The 24,638-nt window shown below is 36.7% G+C and overlaps 1 protein-coding gene across 1 annotated transcript in view; it reads right to left on the reverse strand.

The window, feature by feature from the left end:
* Window positions 1–24,638, reverse strand: part of robo1 (roundabout, axon guidance receptor, homolog 1 (Drosophila)) — a 251,938-nt gene that overhangs the window by 148,483 nt on the left and 78,817 nt on the right. The window contains exon 3 of the mRNA XM_067366369.1: window positions 21,305–21,631. Coding sequence (XP_067222470.1) covers window positions 21,305–21,446 — 142 coding nt within the window. The 5' untranslated portion in view covers window positions 21,447–21,631. The remainder of the gene's footprint in view (window positions 1–21,304; window positions 21,632–24,638) is intronic.

The raw sequence follows: 24,638 nt of genomic DNA on the forward strand, positions 1-24,638 counted from the left end.
TGGCGGCTTATCAAAACGATCATCTAATGAAATAAATTAATAAAGCAGCATCCTTACGCAAATATCTGTCTGCAAGTGATAAGATGCTATAAAATGTGCGCTGGCTTGTGAAAGAGTGTAATGGTGGTCTTAAAGATTGTGAATTGTAATGTACTCCCTCGAGATGAACTCTGCGGGACTCATTTTCACCATCCAGTGATCACTGTCTGACCAAGCAATTACCTTCATCAAAGCATTTATTATGGACAAGGACACTCATGGATGCTTACAGAGCTACACAGATTTGAGTACAAGGGATGAATATATCGTTGCTGCCAGGTGGAAACCTCAAATCTACAAAACCGCTACTTTTCAGGAAATTAAAAAAAAAACAAAAAAAAAACACTGGATTTTTTTTAATTAACCGCTTTTTCAAAGTTGATATTGTGGCTTTATGGTCAGATATTATTAATATTTTACCAAAATCAGACTTAAATGGAGCTACAAGGTTTTTGAACAGCAAATTCCAGAAAATGTGGAATACATTCGCGTTTTGTCAGTCATTGGAATGGCCGCATATGAGGTAGTAAACGCATCGCATTATGTTTTCATCAACTTATAGGTTATGAAGTTTACTGTAGCTATATTGCATCTAAAAACGCGTGGAAATCTCCTTTTTCAAAGCACTTGCGCTCCCATGGCATCTGACGTGGCATCAACCATGAACTGCGCTCTCCCCGATGACGGAAGTTTTAGCAAAAGGATAAATTGATTTCTAGGCCTTGCATTAGCTTTACTACTAAATTTATTTATGGAGATGCGGTATAAAAACCTGAAAGGACGAAGCTGATCGGTCAGTTCTTGTCACATGACCTGTGGTGCGCTTGCGGCATTCTGAAAAGTTGAGATGTTTTCATCTCGATGCACCTGGAAAATGCAACACATGCATGTCGCGAGCACATCGCTTCCATTACGAGCTCGCCTGCCGCAGGCCTACATTTGAAACAACGAATATGAGCGTGCAAAAGACCCGATATGTGAAAGGCCTAAGACGATACTGACTATGATTTGATGACAAATGCTAGACTAAGACACTCTTCTATATATATATATATATTCTATACTTTTCATTGGTTAAATATTTGCGAAATCCTCAGTCAGACGTAAAGGGTGACAAATAGTAAGGATAAAAATTTTTTAAAAAAATTAAAAATGGAGATACGAGTTTTCAGGCTGACACTGACAATGTGTATATATTTAATGTTCAATGGAAACTTCAAGATTTAAAATTGGCATTAAAATAATATGTGCACTCGCTCGTACATGAATAAATGCCTTATTCGGGAGGAAGATATGCGCATAAACTACAATAGAAATTCCTAGTGCATCAAAGAAATCATGTGACTGACTAATCACAAAAAATCACAAAAAAATGAAAGCAATTTATTACATTAATAATTTAAATAAAAGTATTAACTAAAATGTAATAAAAATGCATTAGAATAAAACAATAAAATATAAAAAATAACCAAATATAATGTATTATTATATATTGTTGTATATTATATAATAATTATAATAATAATAAAGATAAACATTAAACAAAATATTTATAAATAAATGTTAGTCAATTAATTAAATTATTAGGAAATAAAAATATTTAAAATAAAATGTAATAATGTTAAAATGTTAATATAATAAAACATACATTTAACACAACTTCTTTTGATGAAAACTGTGCTTATTTGCAAAGTATTTTTTTTAACATTCCACTTTTTTTGAAAATAGGCTCATTTTCCAACTCCCCTAGAGTTAAACAGTTGAGTTTTAACGTTTTCGAATCCATTCAGCCGATCTCCGGGTCTGGCGGTACCACTTTTAGCATAGCTTAGCATAGTTCATTGAATCGGATTAGACCGTTAGCATCGCGCTTAAAAATCGCCAAAGAGTTTTGATATTTTTCCTATTTAAAACTTGACTTTTCTGTAGTTAAATCGTGTAATAAGACCGGCGGAAAATGAAAAGTTGCGATTTTCTAGGCTGATATGGCTAGGAACTATACTCTCATTCAGGCGTAATAATCAAGGAACTTTGCTGCCGTATCATGGCTGCAGCAGTGCAATGATATTACGTAGCGTCTCTCACATACGTCTCCATGGTTGCAAGGCACGTTCCCTGTGCAAGCAGGGGCTCACAGGCGCTGCGTAATATCACTGCACTGCTGCAGCCATGGAACGGCAGCAAAGTTCCTTGATTATTACGCCAGAATGAGAGTATAGTTCCTAGCCATATCAGCCTAGAAAATCACAACTTTTTATTTTCCTTCGGTCTTAGTGCACGATTTAACTACAGAAGAGTCAAGTTTTAAATAGGAAAAATATCTAAACTCTTTGGTCACTTTTAAGCACGATGCTAACGGTCTAATCCGATTCAATGAACTATGCTAAGCTATGCTAAACGTGGAACCGCCAGACCCGGAGATCGGCTGAATGGATTTGAAAACGGTAAAACTCAACTGTTTAACTCTAGGGGAGTTGGAAAATGAGCCTATTTTCAAAAAAAGTGGAGTGTTCCTTTAAAATGGATGACAGCAGTGTGAATGTGTACTGAACAAAGCTAATGCACCTGGGAAACATCAGAAGCTTAGCATGGACAGGTGAGCTAACCCTCCTAGGCAAAAAAAAATGTCAAAGGCAAGCCCTGTTTATTCCCTTGAACTGCTGAACAGAGGGAAACGGCTGAAGAGAGCCAAGTCCAACAGCCAATAGACCACCCTGAGAAATAAGACAAAACCATTGATGTTGATGTAGTAAATCAAGACCCACAGGACGAGTCTTCACACTCCATTTCAGGAAGCATCAGAGCTAGAGGGCAAATCTGGACATCAAAGTCTCTCAGCATATGGCCCAAAAGACCATTAAAAAGTTATGTATGTAACAGTTAAAACTGCACATCTATTATTGGCACATATTGGCTGCAACCTGAAATTGACCTGGCACTTTCAAGCTTTGTAGTCAGCGTACCTCAAGCACACTGTGATCTGTAGTGTGGAGTACTTACACAACACTGTGCTTGCCCAGGACTGTACTTATTTGCCAACAGCAAATAACAGCGTGTGCCCCATTTGTGCCATCTCCTCTGGGCAAACAAAGCACCCTACCGTCACAATGGCAGTGTTTGGAGATCACTGGAGTGACCATCAAACAGCCCCGAGCACACAGACACAGAGAAAGTGAGAGAATAATGACACAAAATGTCACTTTGAAACTCTTACATTCACATTAGCCAAATGTCTCTGACTATTACTGAAAATGGACAACTTTTGGTAAAAAGCCAATCGCTGTGAACACTTTGCACAAAAATGAAAAGCCTTTACTCACCCTTGTGCCGTTCCAACAAAATCTCATGGTAATTCGTAACTATTTTACGTTTTGGAGAATTGGTGGCTAAATCATATGAACTCATTCGTACATTTTCGTACAGTAGGATATGTTTAGGGGTGGACCTTTATGCTCTTTTTCTAATATCCGTAAGTTTTTGTATGATTAACATTGTACAAGTTCATACAAAATCGCCACCTTGTAACATAGTTACATTTTCCCGTGAGGTCAGGTTGGCTATTCAATACCTGTATAACTTCCTTTCTTCTGAAGAACACAAAAGAAAAGTAGTGTTTTTGCACATCCAATGAAAAAGTTGTTTTGAATCCCATTGAATTATATTGTATGGACAAACACATTTTAAAAATGTTTCTTAAAGTCATACAGGTTTGTGAGATGAGGGTGAGTAAATGATGACAGAATTGTCATTTTTGTATGCACTATCCCTTTAACATGTATATATGTTCACATCAGCACATAGCATGAGATCTCTTGGTTCCTCCTCGTGTGGATCTGGTGTCAGACATTAAATCATCTGAGGGTGCTGGCATTAGCTGGGTGTGTGCCAGAAGGGAAGAGAGGGAGACCCGGAGGATGGGACTCGGCTGGCAGACCCACAAAGACTACCAAATACAGACACACACACAAACACACACGCAAACATGCGCATTCTTCGACACGCACACACACACAGACCGAGCCGTTCTGAGAGTTGCCAGCTGTCTGACGTTCTTTCATCAGACTACAAACCACCTGTCTTCTTATCTTCTCCATGCAAGCACAGCAAGCTTTTCAGCTTTTTTCCTCCCTCCTTCTCTCTCACTCCCTCTCTCAGTCCTGCTAACAAATTGATGTTCTAAATATGTGTTTTCCAAGAATTCCATTTTGGTGATGGGAATGTTAAAATGTACAGTTTAAAATGTACTAATGTGATTCTAACATTAGGTAAAGGTTAGCATAACATTTCTAATGTTCTACCAACTTCATCCAGTATCTATTAACATTTATCCAAAAGGTTTTACTGGAATTAAAATGTGAAATGTCATTGTATTTTATATAAAATATAGTTACTAATGAAAAATACTTCTAAAACATTAATTTTAAGATTAGTTTCAACATTTAATAATATATTATTACATTCATAAGTTGTATGACCTCAGCTAACATGAACGAACAACAGTGTTTTTATTAAATAACATTAACCATTACTAAAAACTGTAACAAATGTGTTGCTCATTGTTTGTTAATGCATTAATGGGACCTTATTGTAAAGTGTTACCAAGTATTTATGAAATTATTTTTTATTATATATATAATATTATTATCATTTTTTAAATTATATATATATATATATATATATATATATATATATATATATATATATATATATATATATATATATATATATATATATAAACTGTAACAAATGTGTTGCTCATTGTTAGTTAATGTTAGTTAATGCATTAATGGGACCTTATTGTAAAGTGATACCAAGTATTTATGAAATATATATATATATATATATACACACTCCTATCTTAATAAATATAATTTTTAGTTCCCAACAAACAATGTTTCCCAAAAAAATACCAATGTTTTTGTAATGTTTGGGAAAACTATTATCCCAAATCTTTGACCACACGTCTATCTGCATCAAACAACTATTCTTATCTTCCTACTCCTATTTGTTTTCTTTCAGTGATTGCCTTTGAACCGTGTGCCAAGCCGTTTCTGGGTAATATCCCACATGCTCTGACAGTGGGCTGATTTAGACATTTTTGTATGCAAACATTTGGGCGGGACGGTCAAAGGGAATGGCAGAGGTGGTTATGGGATCACGGAGGGTGACGGAGGGGTCGTGTCTCTCATTGGCCCTGACATCACAATAAGATAAGCGATGACCAATCGAGGGCCGTGTCTGCTGGAGGGTCAAGGTCTGCGTGTTTCACCTCTCTATCTCACCTCATTTTTCTTTCCGCCATCATCCACTGTTTGTCTCCGTGTCAGCGGAGCGTTTACGTGCGAACAGGGTGAGATTTGCCAGACCAGAACGAAAGCGCTAGCCTGGAAGGGACGCAATACCTATGAGAAAGCAAAAAAAAAATGTACCGTCGCGGGTGGAAGGAAGGTTTCCCAAACAAGTCTTTAGCAGCACATGCTGTTTACTGAAGAGTCGCCCCCGTACCGAGTCAGCGGTGTCCAAACAGTGGAAGATGTTGATGCGCACGATGACACAGGTCAGAGGGCAAGCAGGTCTGAGCGAATAGGGATGCGTGCTAGATGGCTGTGCTAAATGCACCGTGAATGGCACCCGGTGCCGGGCGGGAAAATAAAGAAAAACGAAATATGCAGTTTCCAGGTAACGGAGGCGTAAAGTGTGTGTGACAGGTCAAGCTAATGGGCCGCGGCTCCTCTGAGAAAACACAAACACACATCTAAATGCACAGAGGCTGATGCTCAGGCCAGCTGTCGATGAGAAAGCTGGATGTGGAGCTTATCGGAAGCTAGTTTCCGATGAGAGCCAGCAGATTTCAGGTTACTGTGAGTTGCCAAGCTAAATGAAACCCTGGAATTTGGTCAAAATGGGCATACATTTCCACAATACATCATATATATATATATATATATATATATATATATATATATATATATAATGTATGTACACACATAATATCTTACGTAGCATCACATTTACCTCAGGCAAGTCATTTAGTGTCCACAGCATTTTAGTTCACTAGAGAAATGAACTCTACAGGGGAACATATCACTAAATATATGCACTATATTAGGTTATATATTCATTATATTTACTTTACCTGTTAGTAATGTCTTAATTATTTAATATATGTTGAAATAAATTTGTCATGAAAACAAGTTATGACACTAAATGTTTAAGCACTCACTGAAGAGTGTCAAAGATGTCTATTTACAACATGTTTTTGAAGTGTTGATCATTGTAGCCAATCACAGACATATCTGTTGAGCACGTGAACACAAAGGCCAATCAAAGTTGTTTAAGAATCTGCTTAACAGCGCTCAAAATGCTAGGGGGAAATGCTGGTATCGCCTTACTGTTCTCAATAGGATCACAGCTATAGCAAAAGACAACGATCCAACAATACCATCAATTCCCAATGGACATAATCAATTCTTGGCCTACATTTCATCTTTCAATAAAAGGTTCATCTACATTTCATCATTCAATAAGCCATTTCACTCAGATACACGTCACAATAGGAAAGAAAACACTTGCAACTTCTGTATCATGCTAACTTAAAATGAGCTACATCTACTTCAGAAATATTGGCAACTACTTCTCAACTTTTCAAGTCTATTCAAGCAAGCTTAACAATCAATGACAGGAGTTTACATATAGTAAAGCCTCTAAGCTAGCATATTAAACATGCTAAACATGCTCTAGCAGGTTTTCTCCCTCATTCTCTCTCACTTTCCTGTTCAGAACTGCTACTTCGCAACAGCTCGGATATCAGTCAGGTTCAATCCACTGAGGTGGACACAAATTTACACGGTACTTATAAGCCTTGGGGGGTTGTCTGATTGAATTCTCTTCACCCCCGTCCAACTGCGATTAACTTATCCCCTCCTCCTCCTTCGGACGTCCTTCTACGCTGCCCCAGTGCATCTCTGTCAGCCAATCAATAAGCTATTATGGCTCCCAAACAGCAGGTGAAATTAACTTATAACAGTACCTGCAGACTCGGCACTCTGGTAATCCTGTTGGAAAGGGTCTAATGAGGGAGAACAGGCCACAGCAAAGGCGCATTTCAATGACACGAACGCACACACCTGCAACAAAACCTGCAGCTGTGTTGGGAAAGCAAGGACCGTCCTTGAGGACACCTGCACTGCGCTGCGGTTAACTGGGGAGGAACTCCAAATATTATTACAGTTCCCACCGGTGTTTGCATATATTTCTGCCGTTCAATTTACATAAGGTCACTGCACTCGGTGCCCCTGAAAACCATAGTTTCCACCAAAACACCAAGTTATTGTTCATGCTTTAAAACTGTGGTAACTTGATTACACATGATAATTTAAAAGTAACAATAACTTTAATGGTATTCTAGTGGATACTGTGGTTACCATGGCATTTTTTTAAAGACACAAATAACTGTATGCTCTAAAAATGTGGTTGCAACTTTAAAATCTGGCAGAAATACTGAGGCTGGCGCTACTCTTCAAGTCGTACGGACAACATTAAATGGCATTTTATCATTTATGTGCCCTGACGTTCAGATTTGTTTGTTTTCTTTTCCAGAATTAAAGAAGTTCCCTAGGAATTTCAGTTTTTAACAGAAAGAAGATGTACAGTTGTCCATGTACACTCTAAAAAAACAAAAAGAAATGAACAGTTTGCATCATTTTTTATGACAACTTTGAGTGAATTTTCATTCAACCAACAAGCTATACTGAGTTAGAGGAACTTAATTTGTAGCATAAACACACATTTTTAAGTTGATTACTCAAAAAAATTAAGTCACCCCAACTACCAGAGTTGTAGACCTGGAGCCAGTTAATCTTAGCTAATTCAGTTCAAATCAACAGCCATAATAGTACAATGCTTACATAACTCATTTAACATGTATATTTAATGAACACGTAAGATATTACTTTTACTGGCATTAGCGCAGTCATTGCTTATAGAGTCAATGTAGTGTTTACCTTTATGTATCTAATATTCAGCACAACAGTAACCACAAAAACTTCAACATTACACAAACTCTTTTAAATGTCAAACATAACAGCATTAAACACTAACAGGTCTTTCCCTTCACTATAAAAAAATAAATTAACACAATTTCAACATTCTCCTTATCCAGTCCCATATGCAAAGCATGCAGGGAACTAGAAATCCACTGCCTAATTTCCGAAGTTATCAAGACAATTTCATTGTGAGTTTAAATTACAAACGATATTAAGTTGAAGTAATGATCAACATAATTATGTCAACAGAACTCAACAAAATAAAAGTTTTAATTAAAACAATAAATTAGAACTTTTAACTTGCAACCATGCATTTATTTAAGTTGAATTACTTTTTAGAGTGTATAAGAATGTTAATGCGTTTTGTGTATCGCTCTCTACAACATCAGATGGTAGTTGATATGATTAGCCTTCGGCTTGACTATGTTATCAAACAGCTAATAATGTGTCGCTAAAGGCCTGTACACACCGAGACGAATATCGCGCATGATTATCGGCGATGTTTAACACCTCGTGACTAAACAAAGGGCGCCAATGTGAGAGTGCACACCGACGTGAAAAACACCAGGCGTAAAAGCGTCATTTTTTAAACGCCTCGGGTTTGTTTTTCTGGTTTGACGCAACGCGTTAAAACCTGGCAGACCAATGAGTTTGCCGCTTTTGTTCATGTGCAAGGAGCTGCTGAAGTTACAGTAAAACATGACTTGGTGGCGTTCATGCACAAAACGGTCTTGCTGAGCACACATACGAAGAGAAATTAAGTAGACAAAGAAGACCCCTACAAACTATCCCTGCGTCTCAAACAGCTCCCTAGCTTCCTAGGTCGTGTATCAGTATACCGTGTAACTGAAATGCGGTTTCAAACCGTGTTTTTGAGACACTGCAGTTTTAAGGAGAAAATACCAAGTAATAGCGTTGACTGAGAAATTTGCACATGGTTTATCTTAAAGCATATTAAAAACACAACATAAACAACATTAAAAACTTGATTTTTACCACAGGGAGTCTTTAATTTGTGTTTCTCTGTCTCATAGCCTGACACACTGACCCTCAAATCACTGCCGTCACCTGATCCACATTCAATGTTCAAATTAAATCAGTCCAGTCACCCCGGGCAGATCCAGAGAAACCTTCCCCAAAAACCCTTTTCAAAGGTTTCTTTCAGACAGCTCTCGCGTCTTTATCCCCCTTCCATTCAATCATTTCATCCACGTTCTTTGTGTCTTTTCTTTATGGTTGCGCGGTGTGGGGTTACGCAGGAATGTTACAGTTTCACAGCCACACCCAGCTGAGAGGGAACGATGGCAGGCGGACAAAGGAGGCCGCTGTGAGTGTTTGTGACATTTTCAGACGGCTCGTCTCGCTGCTACAGCTGTTTTGACAGCAATTTGACAATTTCATCTCTTTCCTGCAACACTGCAGCGAGGAACCTTTTCACAACACGGCAATACGGAGTCGGAAAACATAAGAAGTCTGTGCAACGGTGAACCTGTAATTCAACATTTCTGAGATGCATCAACTGAACCTATGCAAACACCATTAATCTAGTCAAACTCTAGTCAAAACGTATGCAATCTCGTGACTCAAGCTAGCTGAATGACATCTGACATAGTGCTAATTGGAAATTAGTTTCAGTAACTGCCGCTTCATTTCAGAGGTTCATCAGTTAGTTATAGAAAGTTAACAGAGTAGATCTGTTTTGATTACAGTCACTTGTATCTGATTTGTGACTGAAACTGTTCCAAGGTCAGAGTCACGCCATGTCGTAATGTCCTTTCCAGAAGGATTAGCGCCATAGCTGCCGTGCCTCAAAGAGTGGTTAGCTAAGCCAAACACATCTTTCCTCCACCAGATCTCTATCTGGGGCAGGGGTTTAAGCTGACCTCGTCATTCAAACTATTACAGCTACGTGTGTCACAAGAGTGTGTCTGTCCCTGTCCATTCATTTGTTTACTCTCTGTTTGTCTTTCATGATTTCTGTGGCAATCTAGGGGTCATGAGCAGGAGGACTTACAGGCACTACAAAAGATCTGATATACAGTGACAATTGTTCAGAATTTATGTAATAATTTGAGGAGTTTGATTATAAAAATTAGTTTCCGCCAAAATCAGTATTGTATCTGGTCAGTATTGAAAAGACATTCATTAGTTTTGCGCAAAATGCGATATCCGTCATGTTATTCTATAATGTTTTCTTCCTTTCTTTCCAAAACGTGACAAACGCCAGTCTACCTTCTCTGCAGAACGCAATATATCCGCTCAACCAATCACAGTGCACCATTCCACGCACTGTAAACAGTAATGGCGACGCTCTGAATACACCCGGCATCCTAGTTTTCCTTATCTGCTTTGTGATCAACAAAAACAGAAAAATGAATAATTTTGATGGCATTGATGAAACTGTGGTGGATTCTGCGGTGGGGAGTCGGGAGGAGGAAAAATGCCGGCTGTTGCTTGTTCCATGACAGCATCAAACTTTTGTCACGGTCCCCAAAACTGAATCATGAACAGTTTTAAAAGCCGTTTTTAATACCAATGTACTCTGCAAATGTGTTTATTCGAACCGTGCGGTGGCACCAGATACTGTTTAATCGGTAATGACAATCGGAGACATAATTCATTTATAACATAAACAAGATGACTCATTGAATTCATTTTGGGAGCGCAGACAATGTATTTTTAGTCAAATGCCTGTATATAAGTTTAGTATTGACAAAGTTCAGAGGCTGTCATATATGTGAATCAACTTACTTTGTTGTGTATTTTCAATGTGAAAAATAACTTTTATATTGATGGATTCATTGCATTTTGAAAAAAAAAAAAAGTGTCATGGATTTATTGCATTTTGAGAAAAAAAAGAAAAAAAAAAAAAGTTTTTAAAATAAACCTTTGAAAATCAAAATCTAGATTTGAATTTTTAATGTTTTTATAACCAAAAGATGCTATGTGGAAGTTTGAAACAGAAAATGGTGCTTTTCATCTTGCCACTTTATTGGTAAATAAAACACCTTTTTACTCAAATTAATAAAAAATGAAGTTATAACGTTTTGGAACCAAACTCTTCATTTATTTTATCACGTATTCATATAGTTTATTTAGATATAATAAACTATATGAATATAGTTTACACAATACACAATTTTAAACATTTTATTTAATAAAATAGCCATTGTGGGGTTTTTTTGTTTGTTTGTTTTGTTTTGTTTTTTTGTATTTTTGTTTATTTATTTATTTATTTTTTGCGAGAGCACTAATGCTCTTCCTAAGCTATTTTAACCCACTAGACCAACAGGCAACCAAGAACCACAATCATAAAAATTGTGGAAATGAGGGCAGACGGGATGCATGAAATAGCATGTCCTCGGAAAATATCAAGTTACGCTCGAGTTGCATCACTTATTCCTGAACTTTCCAGCAGGAAGTAACAAGCAGTAGAGTTTCCGATAAAAATACATGTCATTTATAAGACATGAGCCCAGATTTTCAAAACCGAAGAAACTGTTGCCTCAAAATCTCTGATATTTCTCATTTTCCAAACTTGCTAATCCTTTCTAGGCTCTACCAGTTGATTGAAAGGCTTCAAGCGGTGGCTTAACCTTGCTTTAATAAACGCTTAAGTTTAGCAGAGCAGGACAGCATCATAAAGATGTTTGAAAAAATAAACACAAAAAAATAGAGTGAGAGAGAAACACTTTCCTCTCATTCCCAAAGGCCACAGGAGACTCTCAAATCAAAAGTGGGGGATTAGAGACAGCAGCAGGACTAATACTTCAGCCCTCCGTTCGAGGGGGGAAGATTAGCCTCTGAGACACACTTCCTATCTGGGCCTCCGACCGAGAGGGACTGTACAATCAGCCGTGTTTATCGCAAATGGAGTTCAGCCAAGAGGAAATCGCTCTGAATCACATGGGTCGTATCTACAGGCTCTTGCCACAGGAGGACCAAATAGTTTCGGCTATGCTATGTTTATCAGGACGAGCGCACGGGGCCCAGGTGGAGCCGACAGCGAAACGGCACACGTCCCTCCGAGGCTGTACTAGATGTGTGAGAAAAAAACGAACCGCTGAAGGAGAGCTATAAAGACATCTGAGAACAACTAAAAAGGCTTTTACAGGAATTAAATGCCAGATTTTAGCCATAACAATTTCATAAATTAGGGTGTGCGCTTCAGGGAATGATTTGTGCTAAGCCACCTGGTTCCAGAGGGATTTACCTTGTATTTGTGGACTGTTGTCCATAAAATGACCTCAGGAGAAATGCAGCCAAGCTCGCACAAGTTATCTCCACCTGTCTGAGGATGCGGCGCATTTCCTGGGATCAAAGCGAGTCTGAAATGCTTGGTCATGGTGAAGGCCTCTAATTACCACCGACGAGCACATTTACCTACCTATCCTCCATTTTGAGCAAAGCCCAGATGCCCAGAGAAGATCAACATCCACCATCTGTTCAAACTGCATTTTTTGGTTTCTCCTCAAACAGCTCTTTTATAGCTCTAACTTCTTCTGTTTCTTCATTGGTAGGGAATTTTTATTGTTGCTCCAGTCATATCTATGCAAATGAGATTCACAATAGCTTTAGGCAAACTGAAAGACAAACTCAGACAATCCAGCAGGCAAAGCATAGGTAAGTACTTCCAATGAAGTCTAATGAAAGTTGTAGATTAAACAAATGTACTATAACTCCCAACTGTAGGTAAAACAAGGATTAAGACACATTGTTATCAGAACTAGTCAAGGGCATTATTTCATCACCCAAGATGTCCTCGGACAGACACTGGAAAACGGACAGGTCATACTCAAATAACGACCTAACAGCCGCCAGGTCTCTCACCCTGACTGTCCGAACCCATTACCCTCACACAGCAATCCATCCTGAAGTTGTCATCCATCCATCCAGCTCTCTCCACCACTCATTACGGAGATGAACTTTCTGACCCTACTTCCATTCGTCCATCTCCCTTTGCCCATGAGCTTTGCAGTGGGAGATCTTTGTCTTTGACAAAAGCAGAACAAAGCCCTAAAAATCCTCCACATCATTACTTTATCTTCTTTATTATGCAATTTTGACTCCTAAACTCTTGTTGTGTCATGGACAAGAAACATATCAGGCAACATGTTGCTCTCCGACCAATCATCCTTTGCCGTCTTTAATGATATGAGTGTTGAACTAACGACTAACTTCCAGAAACAAGAACGTAAACAAACAGGCTACCGAAGCGGCGTGTTAGCTTAATGCTAATTCCAGTACTCAAGGGGTTGCTGAAGCTCCTCCGCTATCATTCACCAGCATTTATCTTTTTTCACTCAAGGAAACATCATAACGGCTGTAGTATTGTTGCAATAGCTCCACGAACCTTTCCTCCATTACATAATTCCTGCAAGCAGCACCAATACAATTGTCTCTCGTTCATTTCGTCATGTTTGAAAGCTGTGTACGGAAGAGCTCTGTGCTCCTATTGGTCAGATGTGACGTTGTAAAGCATTGTGAAGCCTTGCAGACGCGGCGAATATTGTCGTCCACTATGAAAGACTACACGAGATAAAACGATTGATTCTTGTATTGCGACAGCCATTGTCGTTTTATGAATCACCGAGATACCCTACGTCAAATGGGTCATGCCAAAATCAAGCTGAAATCATGTAGTCTGAACACGGCATTAGTGAGGATTTTCTAAACTTACTGGGCACTGATCTTCTGTCCCAAACAGGGACGCTACTTTTTTCTTTTGGAGCACAGCTGCCAGAATTAGGGATGCACAATATTACAATGCTGTTCAATGCTGATAAACTGATAATTATTCCCAAGTTATGGCCAATAAATCAATAAATGGCCGATATTAAAATGATAAATTAGTATTATTATCATTGCAACATTTATTTACATGTACTTTTTTAATAAATTAAAAATAAAACACAAAAAAATTAAATAAATTGTTTCATGTTATGACCAATAACCTATAAATGGGCAAAATTAAAATTCTAAAAAATACTTTTATATTTAAATTATTTTTTTTATTATTTAATTTACCATTTTTCTGACTGAATTAATATGAATTGTTTAATATATTGTATTAAAATAGTATATATTATCATTTTTATTATTTTTAATATTTTATTTTACAATTTTTTCTAAATTAATAAAAAATGCTAAAACTAAAACACAATATAATTGTAAAGCATGAAAAAAATATTCCATTCTGAGATTTGCTAAAGATTACACTTAACAGAAATGAGCCTGCATATCTAAATACACAATATTGATCGATACCAATAAATAATCATTTAAAAAAGTCAATAATCAATATGATACCAATATATATTGTGCATCCCTAGCCACAATCCCAACCAAACTGCAGTACCACGCATCTCTGTTTTTATGCCACTAGAATGAGATGTTGGAATCACATGACTGAATATGCATGGCAGATGTTGCATGGTTTGGGGGCCTGAAGGTGAAGCAATTATCCATATTAATGCTAATCAGGTTGAGTACAAAACAAGAGCTAGTGTGGATCTCCAGAGAGATGAGAGCATGATAGCATGGGAAAAACCAGGAAGAACCTGCACTTATCTTCTCTGTTCTCTTTTTTTATTTCCGTCCATCCCCCAAGGGCTGTCAGTAACTCCCCTCAGCGCTGTAATTAAACATTGCAGATTAGTTTTCCTTGTAATTTCTGGGCATCTGCAAATAGTCCCCGTGACGCTTAAGGAGAAACACACCCACTAGCCAATTAAAGAGAGCTGGTTTGCGACGATTACCAGTACTGACAACTCAAAAGCAGATGTGAGGAATGCTGTCTTCCTACTTCTCTTGGATTGGGAATACACGTCAAACATGGTTCATTTTCTGCAGGAAACACTACGCCGTTCTACTATTTTCAGGGAAATAAGCCGCCGCTTAGTTTACCGCCGAGACTGAGAGCCAAAATCTGCCGCCTACATGTCTCTAGCTGCTCCCATCCAAAAAAAAAAAAAAAAATCACAATTAAATTAATTTCTGAAATGTCAGCAGAGGCATGAAGAGGGCTGGAAGGATCAGGGGACATTATAACTGCGCTAAAGAATCCCGAAAGAGGATTCTCCAGGGACCCAAACCCTTGTCCTCTATAGCTACGACGTGGCTTGCTCTTATAAAATTTAATGAAACACAAATATTCCCAGAGCAAACAGTGGAAAGCACATTGGCGCTTGCGAGGGGAAGAGGACAAGGAAGTGAATTCTGCACAGCTATGATGGATTTATAATGGAAACGGGTTGGTTTGAATATCAAAGGCGGCGGGAGCGCACAGATGTAACGGAGGGGAACATCCTGTGAAGGTATAATGAGGAGTGTCACCCAACCTTTCAGAGGACGAACGCCAACTGTCCCCCTCAAGTTTCACAGACGAAACATCAACTTAATTGTGTGTCTCCTCCTTTGCATCAGATATGAAACTCTCCTAAAGCTCTCTGTGACTTTCTGCCACGTTTACTGAAAATAATAATACAGGACGTAACGTAAATGATGCAAAGAATATGCAGGAATAGGATAAGGGAATGGCCATAAGCTAGTTTTGTATTTGAAATGCTCACATGAACGCTGCGGCTCATCATTTTGGAGTATATACAGCTAACAGATAGTCAGAAAATAGTATTTTTTATTTATTTTTATAATAGAATGGAATGTTCTCATGATTAATGGTTTTACGGATTAATAAGTGACTAATTCTCTCTAAGACCAGGACTAGAGAGCGCTTTAGACCGTTCCACACATCCTGACAGGGTTATCGGGGTCTGGCGCACTGATCCACATTCCCACCGCAACCCAAGAACTGGAAGAGTACACTATAATTAGAGGCTTTCCACATGCTGCAGTTGTTTAGCATGCTAATAAAGGACAACGCTGACTTTTCAAAGAGTACTACAGGTAAAAAGTTAGAGGTTTGGGAAAATTTTAGCTCTTTTGACATGCACTGCACACACACACACAGTTAATTCTTTTTTTTTTTTTTTTTTTTTACTTATTTTCCAGTTAAAATGTCAAAAAAAAATAAAAATAAATGGCTACAAGCTACACTACCATTCAAAAGTTTGGGATCAGTAAGGTTTTTGAAAGAAGGCTCTTATGCTCAACAAGGCTAAATTATTTGATCAAAAATACTTGTATAAACAATAACATTGTGATATAGTATAACTTTTTTAAATAATTAATTTCCATTTCAATATATTTTATAATGTAATTTACTTCTGTGATGGCAAAGCTGAATTTTTAGTAGCTATTATGGTGCTCAAGAAACATTTCTTATTATCATCAATGTTTAAAACAGTTGTACAGCTTAAAATTTTTGTGTAAACTAGGATTCTTTAATGAATAAGAAAAGCATATATTTGCAAAAGGAAACTTTTGTAACATTATAAATGTCTTTACTGTCACTTTTGGTCAATTCAATGCATCTTTGCTGAGTAAAACAATGAAATGCTTTCAAAAATCTTACTGAACGGTAGTGTACATTTAGGCTGTGTGTCCACCAAAGCATTTTTTTTCCTAAGACCAATGTATTTCTCAATTGTTTCCAATGGGAGCTCCGCGTATTTAAAAACACCAGCAGTGTGACGAGGCGCTGAACGATATCATGCGCGCTTGACATTTCTCTGGTCGGCAAGAATTGAAAAATGTTCAACTTTGGGTTAAAGGTAGTGCTAATCACTGATGCTTCCTACCCAGCCGTCCAATCGCAGTGGAGGAGGGGCGGGATAAATACCACACCGACCAACCATCACATCCTGCTTGTGAAATGACAATAACAAACACAACAATGGGACAAAATCATTGAAAACAAGAGCCAAAGCAAAAACTTTATATTGAATCGATATTTTTTGATTCAGAAACAAACTATTTCAGAAAACAGATACTAGCAACGCCTCCGTGGATAAGAGAACCTAGTGTTTTCAGCTGGGTAAAAAACGCTTTGGTGGACTGGACACATGACCTTACTTAAGAAGCAACATTAGCATAAGATATTAATGTTTTTTTGTTTTTTTTTTACTTATTTTAAGTATAAACACATTAAAGAATCTGCCAGTGCAATAAGAAAAAAATACGCTTCTATTCAAGTTACAATCTATGCAAAAAAAGTATTACATCTGATGCAGTGTTGCTTCAAGTATATTTATCCATTTTTAAGCACAAAAAAAAGGAGTAAAAAAAAGATTAGGGATGATTTTTGCAGTACACAGAGCTATAACCCCAACTAATCTAACCTGTTTCATACTATAAGTAATCATAACAGTAAAGTCACACATTACCGCCCATCAATCTTTTAACAATCTCTCATTGTCATTTATGCGGGTCCTAAAACTCCCTTTTCTTTGATCGTCATTTTTACAGCTGTTTTTAGAGTGCGAGAAATCCTCCAACAGACACGTCTGTCATCCTTAAAAACGCAGCCTGATACTACGCATTATGCAACGTGTGGCCCGGAGCCATAGGGGTGAACAGTGAGCTCTTATGGATAAAGCCAGCCCATCTTACATTCCTCTCTCTCATTCTTTGTTCCTCTGCGAGTCATTATACTCTAACAAAGCGTGACACATGAAGCATTATAAGCCTCCAAGTTTCATATTGAAAGGAAAACATGGAAACAAAGGGGGCAAAATCCAACTTCAGGGACATACACAGGGCATCCAGAGCAGAGCGAATGCCCGGATTGACCCATTTTACCTCAGCACGTCGCACAGAGGCTCCACTGTACGTGAAGTTAATAATAAACCCACAACAGATCTGCGCTAAGCGTCATTGCCTGGCCAAACATGGCTTGTTGAAAGTTGGATTAGATTTACGGTCCACCGGGTGCTGGTCGTTCGTAAAAGCGGGATTATTAAAATAACTTTAGAAAAAGGAAAGATTGTGTACACAGTGTTCAAACTGGATTCTTGTAAGAGCGGGCTAGGCAGAACAAATACATTTTGAGGTCTTAACTTCCTTTTCGGCGGTTTTCTTGGCAATAGTACGACTGACATTCCTGGTGTCAGTCTGAATAAGTAGGTGAGTGTTGATATCCGAGAACTGATAGATTTCTTTTTGCCTCTGACACTGACTGTCTAGTTTTGGATGGAAAAAGAGAGTTTAGGTAGGAATTCTACTACCTTCCTGTCGTAGGTTTCCATCATGGTTGCCTGAACGGGGTAATTACATGCATGGCGGCGGGACGGGGGGAGGAGGGAGCGGACAGGCACTGAGGGTTTTGAGCTTTGCCACTATGTCATTATGGTCCTGTTTGAACCTTATTCAGAATAAGCAGCCTGAAGGCTGCGGCCAAACAGCCCGAGCTTTTCCTCATGTCGGGCCAAGTCGTCCGCCCGCCCGCCAAGCTTCTTGTTTTCGTTCTTACAAAAAAAAAAAAAAAAGGCCTCTAGAACAAACAGCATACAGTATATCACCCTCTGTTTGATATACCGCACGATATTTTCTCACTTTTTAGTCTCCAAGCTCGCATAATTTTCCCACCAACTTCAACACACACACACAAATTTATGTTTCTGTTTGACTGACATTGGCCCTACAGGAGCTAATAAAAGCACTGTAGCTTTGCATCTGGTACCCTTAAGAAAATGTAAAAATATAATATTTTAAATATTTGATATATATATATATTTCATCAACTAAATGTATGATTTTACACGGTTCATTGTGATCTTTCACAGTTAAACAACAACTAGATTGCAAAAATTGTTTTATTCATCAACATTGTACCTTGTTTTGGGACTTTTTTTTAAATTATTTAAGATATATATTTTTTTTCAAGATATAACTTGAATTCAGTTTATTTCTCTTACCACACTGTCCAAATATCTAAGAAATACTTTAAGAATATATATGCATAAATTTCACTAAATTTAGTAGATGTCTAATACAATAATAAAAAAAAAACATAATTCAGAGAAAATTATTTTCTGAACATTTTTATTTATTTCATAAAATTTAGTTTATATGTGTTTACAACTGTTCAGAACTGTGCTAGCTAACCATGTGTTGATTAGCATCTTTGAGCTAGGCTCAAAAGTATCTAAAATTGTCACTACCGAAACAATCACGACCAAAACGTGGTCAAGTTTCAGTTGTGACATTGTTTTTTGAGTGTTATTCGATAAAATTTAGTTGTTTTTTTCCCTGTGTACAACTGTTCAGAACTGTGCTAGCTAACCATGTGTTGATTAGCATCTTTGAGCTAGGTTCAAAAGTATCTAAAATTGTCACTACCAAAAAAATCACGACCAAAACATGTGGTGAAGTTTCAGTTGTGACATTGTTTTTTGAGAGTTATTCGATAAAATTTAGTTGTTTTTTTTTTTTCCTGTGTACAACTGTTCAGAACTGTGCTAGCTAACCATGTGCTGATTAGCATCTTTGAGCTAGGCTCAAAAGTATCTAAAATTGTCACATCTGAAACTTCACCACATGTTTTGGCTGTGACTGTTTCGGTAGTGACATCAGTGAATTGGTCGTGACTATAATCATTTATTTGGGGGAAATAAACAACCTTTTAGTACAGTTAAGCAAATCATTTGAATTTTAGTATGTTCTATTATGCAAACCATTAGTGTTTTAGTATGCGAGTTAAAATTTTGTAATGTGATGTGGTCGCTACCAACACATTACTGTCACTACTGAAAATGTGCAGTCACTACCGAAACATGGGATGTTTTTTTCAAAAATAAAGTATATTGAATTATCAACTAAGATGTTATTATAGTGTTAGGTTCAATGTATATTCAAACTAATGAATTCTCAACTTTGAAATCACTATAATAAACTTTATGCCTTTTACAAAGAAAGATTGGATTCAAAATACAACAAATCTTATAAATTACACTTTAAATATTGTTAACAATATAATTGTTATTGACTTACCTCTGAAAACTTTTTAATAAAATAGCAAAAAATATATATTTACAAGGCAGATGTAAATCGGATACCCTCGGATTTCATCAAAAAATATCTTAATTTGTGTTCTGAGGACAAACGAAGGTCTTAAGGTTGTAGAACGACATGAGGGTGAGTACTTGATGACAAAAATTTCATTTTTGGGTGAATTAACCCTTTAATAGGCCAATGTAACCATTCTTATTAAATTATTTATTATTGTGTTTCGGTAGTGACAAATTTGGGGAGACAAAAAAAAAAAAAATCTTCCAAAACTTGGACAATTACTAGAAATGTGTACCTTGGATATTATACAATTTGCATACTTACAAAATTTGTGGAAAAAGACATTTTTTAAGATGTTTCCAACTCTGACTTTAAAACCAATTCCCATATATCCCCAATGCCCATATTATATATCTATATATATAGTACATTTCCATAAGGGTAAGATGTTAAGGGTGAGTAAGACATGCCATTGGTACACACTACACGACCGACTCACCCCCCTCTAGCTCCACCGCTGACTCGATTAGATTACAACAAGAGGCTTGGTGACAGCTCCTAGGCATACTTGAAAAGCGGTTGATATCTGAGATCAGTCCTTTCAAGCTTAAAGAGAGACGGTATGTAATGCATATCACATCCAAGGCCAAGGAGAATCACTGAAAACCACAAGTTTTAAGTAATAAGCCCATTTAAACTATCTGCTTTGAGCCTTTACACAAATACATTTCTTTAAATTCTAGAAATTAACCCGGCTGATGCATAACTCATTGAAACTGAAAAACTACGAATGCCAATTGGACAGAGAGATACAACACACCTCAATAAAGCATTACAGATAAGGGTAACTGCTATCTTGTGATCTCTACTGTAAATATCATAAACTACTTTATAGTTTTATAGCTCACGACCACCTACTGCGACCTATTCTGTTCTCTTCAGGCCGTCTGGCCCGTTTCCTCAATCAGGATCATCATGCAGGTCCAGTGGCAAAGTCACATCCTGCCCATCTCCAGCGAGATTATCCGACCCACTGAGTCCATTGAGACCCAGAGACCCAGGAGGAAACTGGAAACTCTTTCTATTCAGCTGGAGAGGCTACAGGCTCTCTTATATTCAGTTCGAGGCCAGGAAAGTCACAAACACAAAGCCAAATTAAGACTGGCCTGCTTTCAAACCACTCCTGGAAGACGATACGACTCTTAATGAACTGCTAAGAACACATCTGAAATCTTAATATCATATACTATAAATATGCAGACACCCATAAACCGCAAGAGCCCAGTGCGATAAGAAACCAGCCGAGCACTTACTTGCTACTTCCAGTGAGGCGTTGTGGCTAACCGCTTCTCCCAGGTAGTTACGGGCCACACAAACGTAGGAGCCTTCGTCGGGTTTGCTGCGCCGGCCGTGTACGATACGCAGAAAGAAGAGAGAACCGCTCGGCAGGAGCATACGGTGGGATCGAGGGTTGTCCCGGTCCGTTTCCACCCGCTCTCCATCCTTGTACCACTCCACGGTGGGGGTGGGCCGCCCTTCAGCCTTGCAGTTTAGGGTGGCGGGCTCACCTTTGGATACGATCAGATCGGAGGGGTGTTCCACAATGCGGGGTGCGGAGTCTTCCTGACGCAGACGGGATCCTGACAACAGAGAGAGACATGTTTGATTAAATAATAATTAGAATAATAAGATTTTTTTTAAATAATATTAAGAAAAATTAAAACACGTTAGAATATAAAATGTAATAATATATTAAAATATTGTAATGAATAATGTATTAAAAAATAAGATATCAATTTTATTTTTTTAAATATATTGATTTTTGGTATATTAAATTATTATTATATATATATATATATATATATATATATATATATATATGAAATTTTATATCACAACAAAGAATTAAATAATAATTATAATACGATTTAAAATTAAAAAATTCAAAATTAAAATATGTTACAATATAACATTTAATAATTTTAATTATTTAATTTTAATAATTAAAATATTGTATAAAATGATGTATTAAACAAAAATAATGTATTTATTTTATTTTTTTAAATAAAATGATATTATATATTAGTTATATTAAACAATATACATACAATATATATACATACACACATATATGCTGCATGTAATCATCTTTTTAATATCATATATATAATATTAATAAATGTAAACTATATTACATGTAATTTATATATTTATATATATATATATATATATATATATATATATATATATATATATATATATATACACACACAATAATATTACTACACATATATATATATATATATATATGAAATTTTATATCACAACAAAGAATTAAATAATTATAATACGATTTAAAATTAAAAAAATCAAAATTAAAATATGTTACAATATAACATTTAATAATTTTAATTATTTAATTTTAATAATAAAAAAATTTTATATAATGATGTATTAAACAAAAATAATGTATTTATTTTATTTTTTTAAATAAAATGATATTATATATTAGTTATATTAAACAATATACATACAATATATATACATACACACATATATGCTGCATGTAATCATCTTTTTAATATCATATATATAATATTAATAAATGTAAACTATATTATATGTAATTATATATATATATATATATATATATATATATATATATATATACATATACACACAATAATATTACTACACACATATATATATATATATATATATATATATATATATATATATATATATATATATATATATAGTGTGTGTGTGTTTAAATTTAATAAACATTTATTAATTAATACATTTTAATATGAACATTATATATTATAATATATGAAATTAAAATGATATACTTACTGTATGTATATTGTTTAATATATTTATATATATATATATAAAATTGAATGCATAGTCGAATATGTTTAACATGAAATATTATTCAATTATACAATCATGGAAAATTAATAAACATCTTGGAATGCCCGTCAACCGATCAGAATAAATAATTCATCAACACTGTTGTATAAATTTAAATATGTTTCAGAGGATGATTCACGATGCACAGACAGCTTCCTCAAGTTTCATATGCTAGCTCCATGATGCTGTTCTGATGTACGAGCAATCAATATTAGAGTCATATTAAGAACAATCAATTTTCCAATGAACTTCAGGTCAGATGAGATTCTGTTTTGTATCCTAATGCAAATTCAATACAAATAAAGTGCACTACTGACTGGATCCAGATGGATGTATCCCGTTCATGCCTAAACGTGATGATTTTTGGCTACAGGAGACATTGACTGAACTCAGAGCATGATGTCATGGGGATGCATTACGGCACACAGCGCTGGTTTCTCTTTTCTTGTATATTTATAAATAACAGTTCAGCCCAAAATGAATAAAAAAATTAATTAAAAGGAAAAAAACTAATTCATTCATTCATTATAAAATGAATTTTCATTGATCATGTGCTTGACCTCAACAATAAGACTTCCTTTATATGATCTGATCTTTAATGTTGAGTAGTTGGTCACCATTCACTTTCATTGTATGGAAAAGAACAGCACAAACATCTCTTTCAAAGAGGAAAGAAAAACAATGGTTTGGAGCAACATAAAGGTGAATAAATGACTAAACGAACCATTCCTTCAAATTTTCTGTGTGTAAATCCTGAAGCAGGTGTTGGTAACTTCCTACGAACATATTGGTGTGGTTTTGACTAACACAAAAGCTCTGGGAGGGAACAAACCCCTTCATTACCAAAATCTCTCTGTTCTTTGGACTGCGGCAGACCTGTGCTTAAAACCAAGCCACTGTCATTTCAGTGGTGCGCCACTTCCCTGATCAAAGACGTGAAATGAGAGGGCTGTAAAGTTAGGGATGAGGGGGTGTTTGGAGGAAAAGGGAGATAAGAGGCATTATAGGGAGACACACACATCAGACAGCTCCGTGGATGTCTGGGTTTGTGTGTGCGCATGTGCGTTTGAAGGGTGGAAGTGTAAAGGAAGCACAGTCACTGCGTAGAGAAATACAAAAGTAGCTAAAATTGGAGACAGCCAATCTGCCTTTTCGGGTTTAAGACGTTTGCTTGTGTTCAGAGACCAGTGAACTGCACCCGTAAGACCTTGTTTATATGCAAATGAGGCTTGCATCTTTAATGCCTAACGGGTACAATATAGTGTGTGTGTGCATCTCAACACTGCCCTTTGGAGTCCATTCAGCCCCAATTAAAAAGAGGTAGGATTAATTGGCAGTGCAGGGTCAAAATATATTCATCCAACCTGCTCCAACCCCCCACCCCCGGCTTTTCTCTCTCTTCATCCCATCCCCCGTTCCTTACATCCAACTATCCCTCCCTCCGGTCCTTCTGCGGAGGGACAGCCCTGCAAGACAGCGTCTATGAGCATTAAATCATCTCTAACATCAGCGAGAGTTTGCGCGAGGTAATGCATTCATTGATTTGCATGTTGCGGAGTAGAACTGTTGGCTCTCCTGTTTACTGTATGTGTAAATATGTAATGGGAATATAATGAGCTGTGCTGTCTGATGCATACAAACACTGAGGGCTGGCAGGACGATACACTACCAGTACTCTTTTCTGCAAAAGACATAGAGCGAAGGCAAAACTATGCAGCAATAGTGTTTGTG

This window comes from Chanodichthys erythropterus, chromosome 17 (genome assembly GCF_024489055.1).
Source record: "Chanodichthys erythropterus isolate Z2021 chromosome 17, ASM2448905v1, whole genome shotgun sequence".
In the NCBI taxonomy this organism is placed as follows: Eukaryota; Metazoa; Chordata; class Actinopteri; order Cypriniformes; family Xenocyprididae; genus Chanodichthys; species Chanodichthys erythropterus.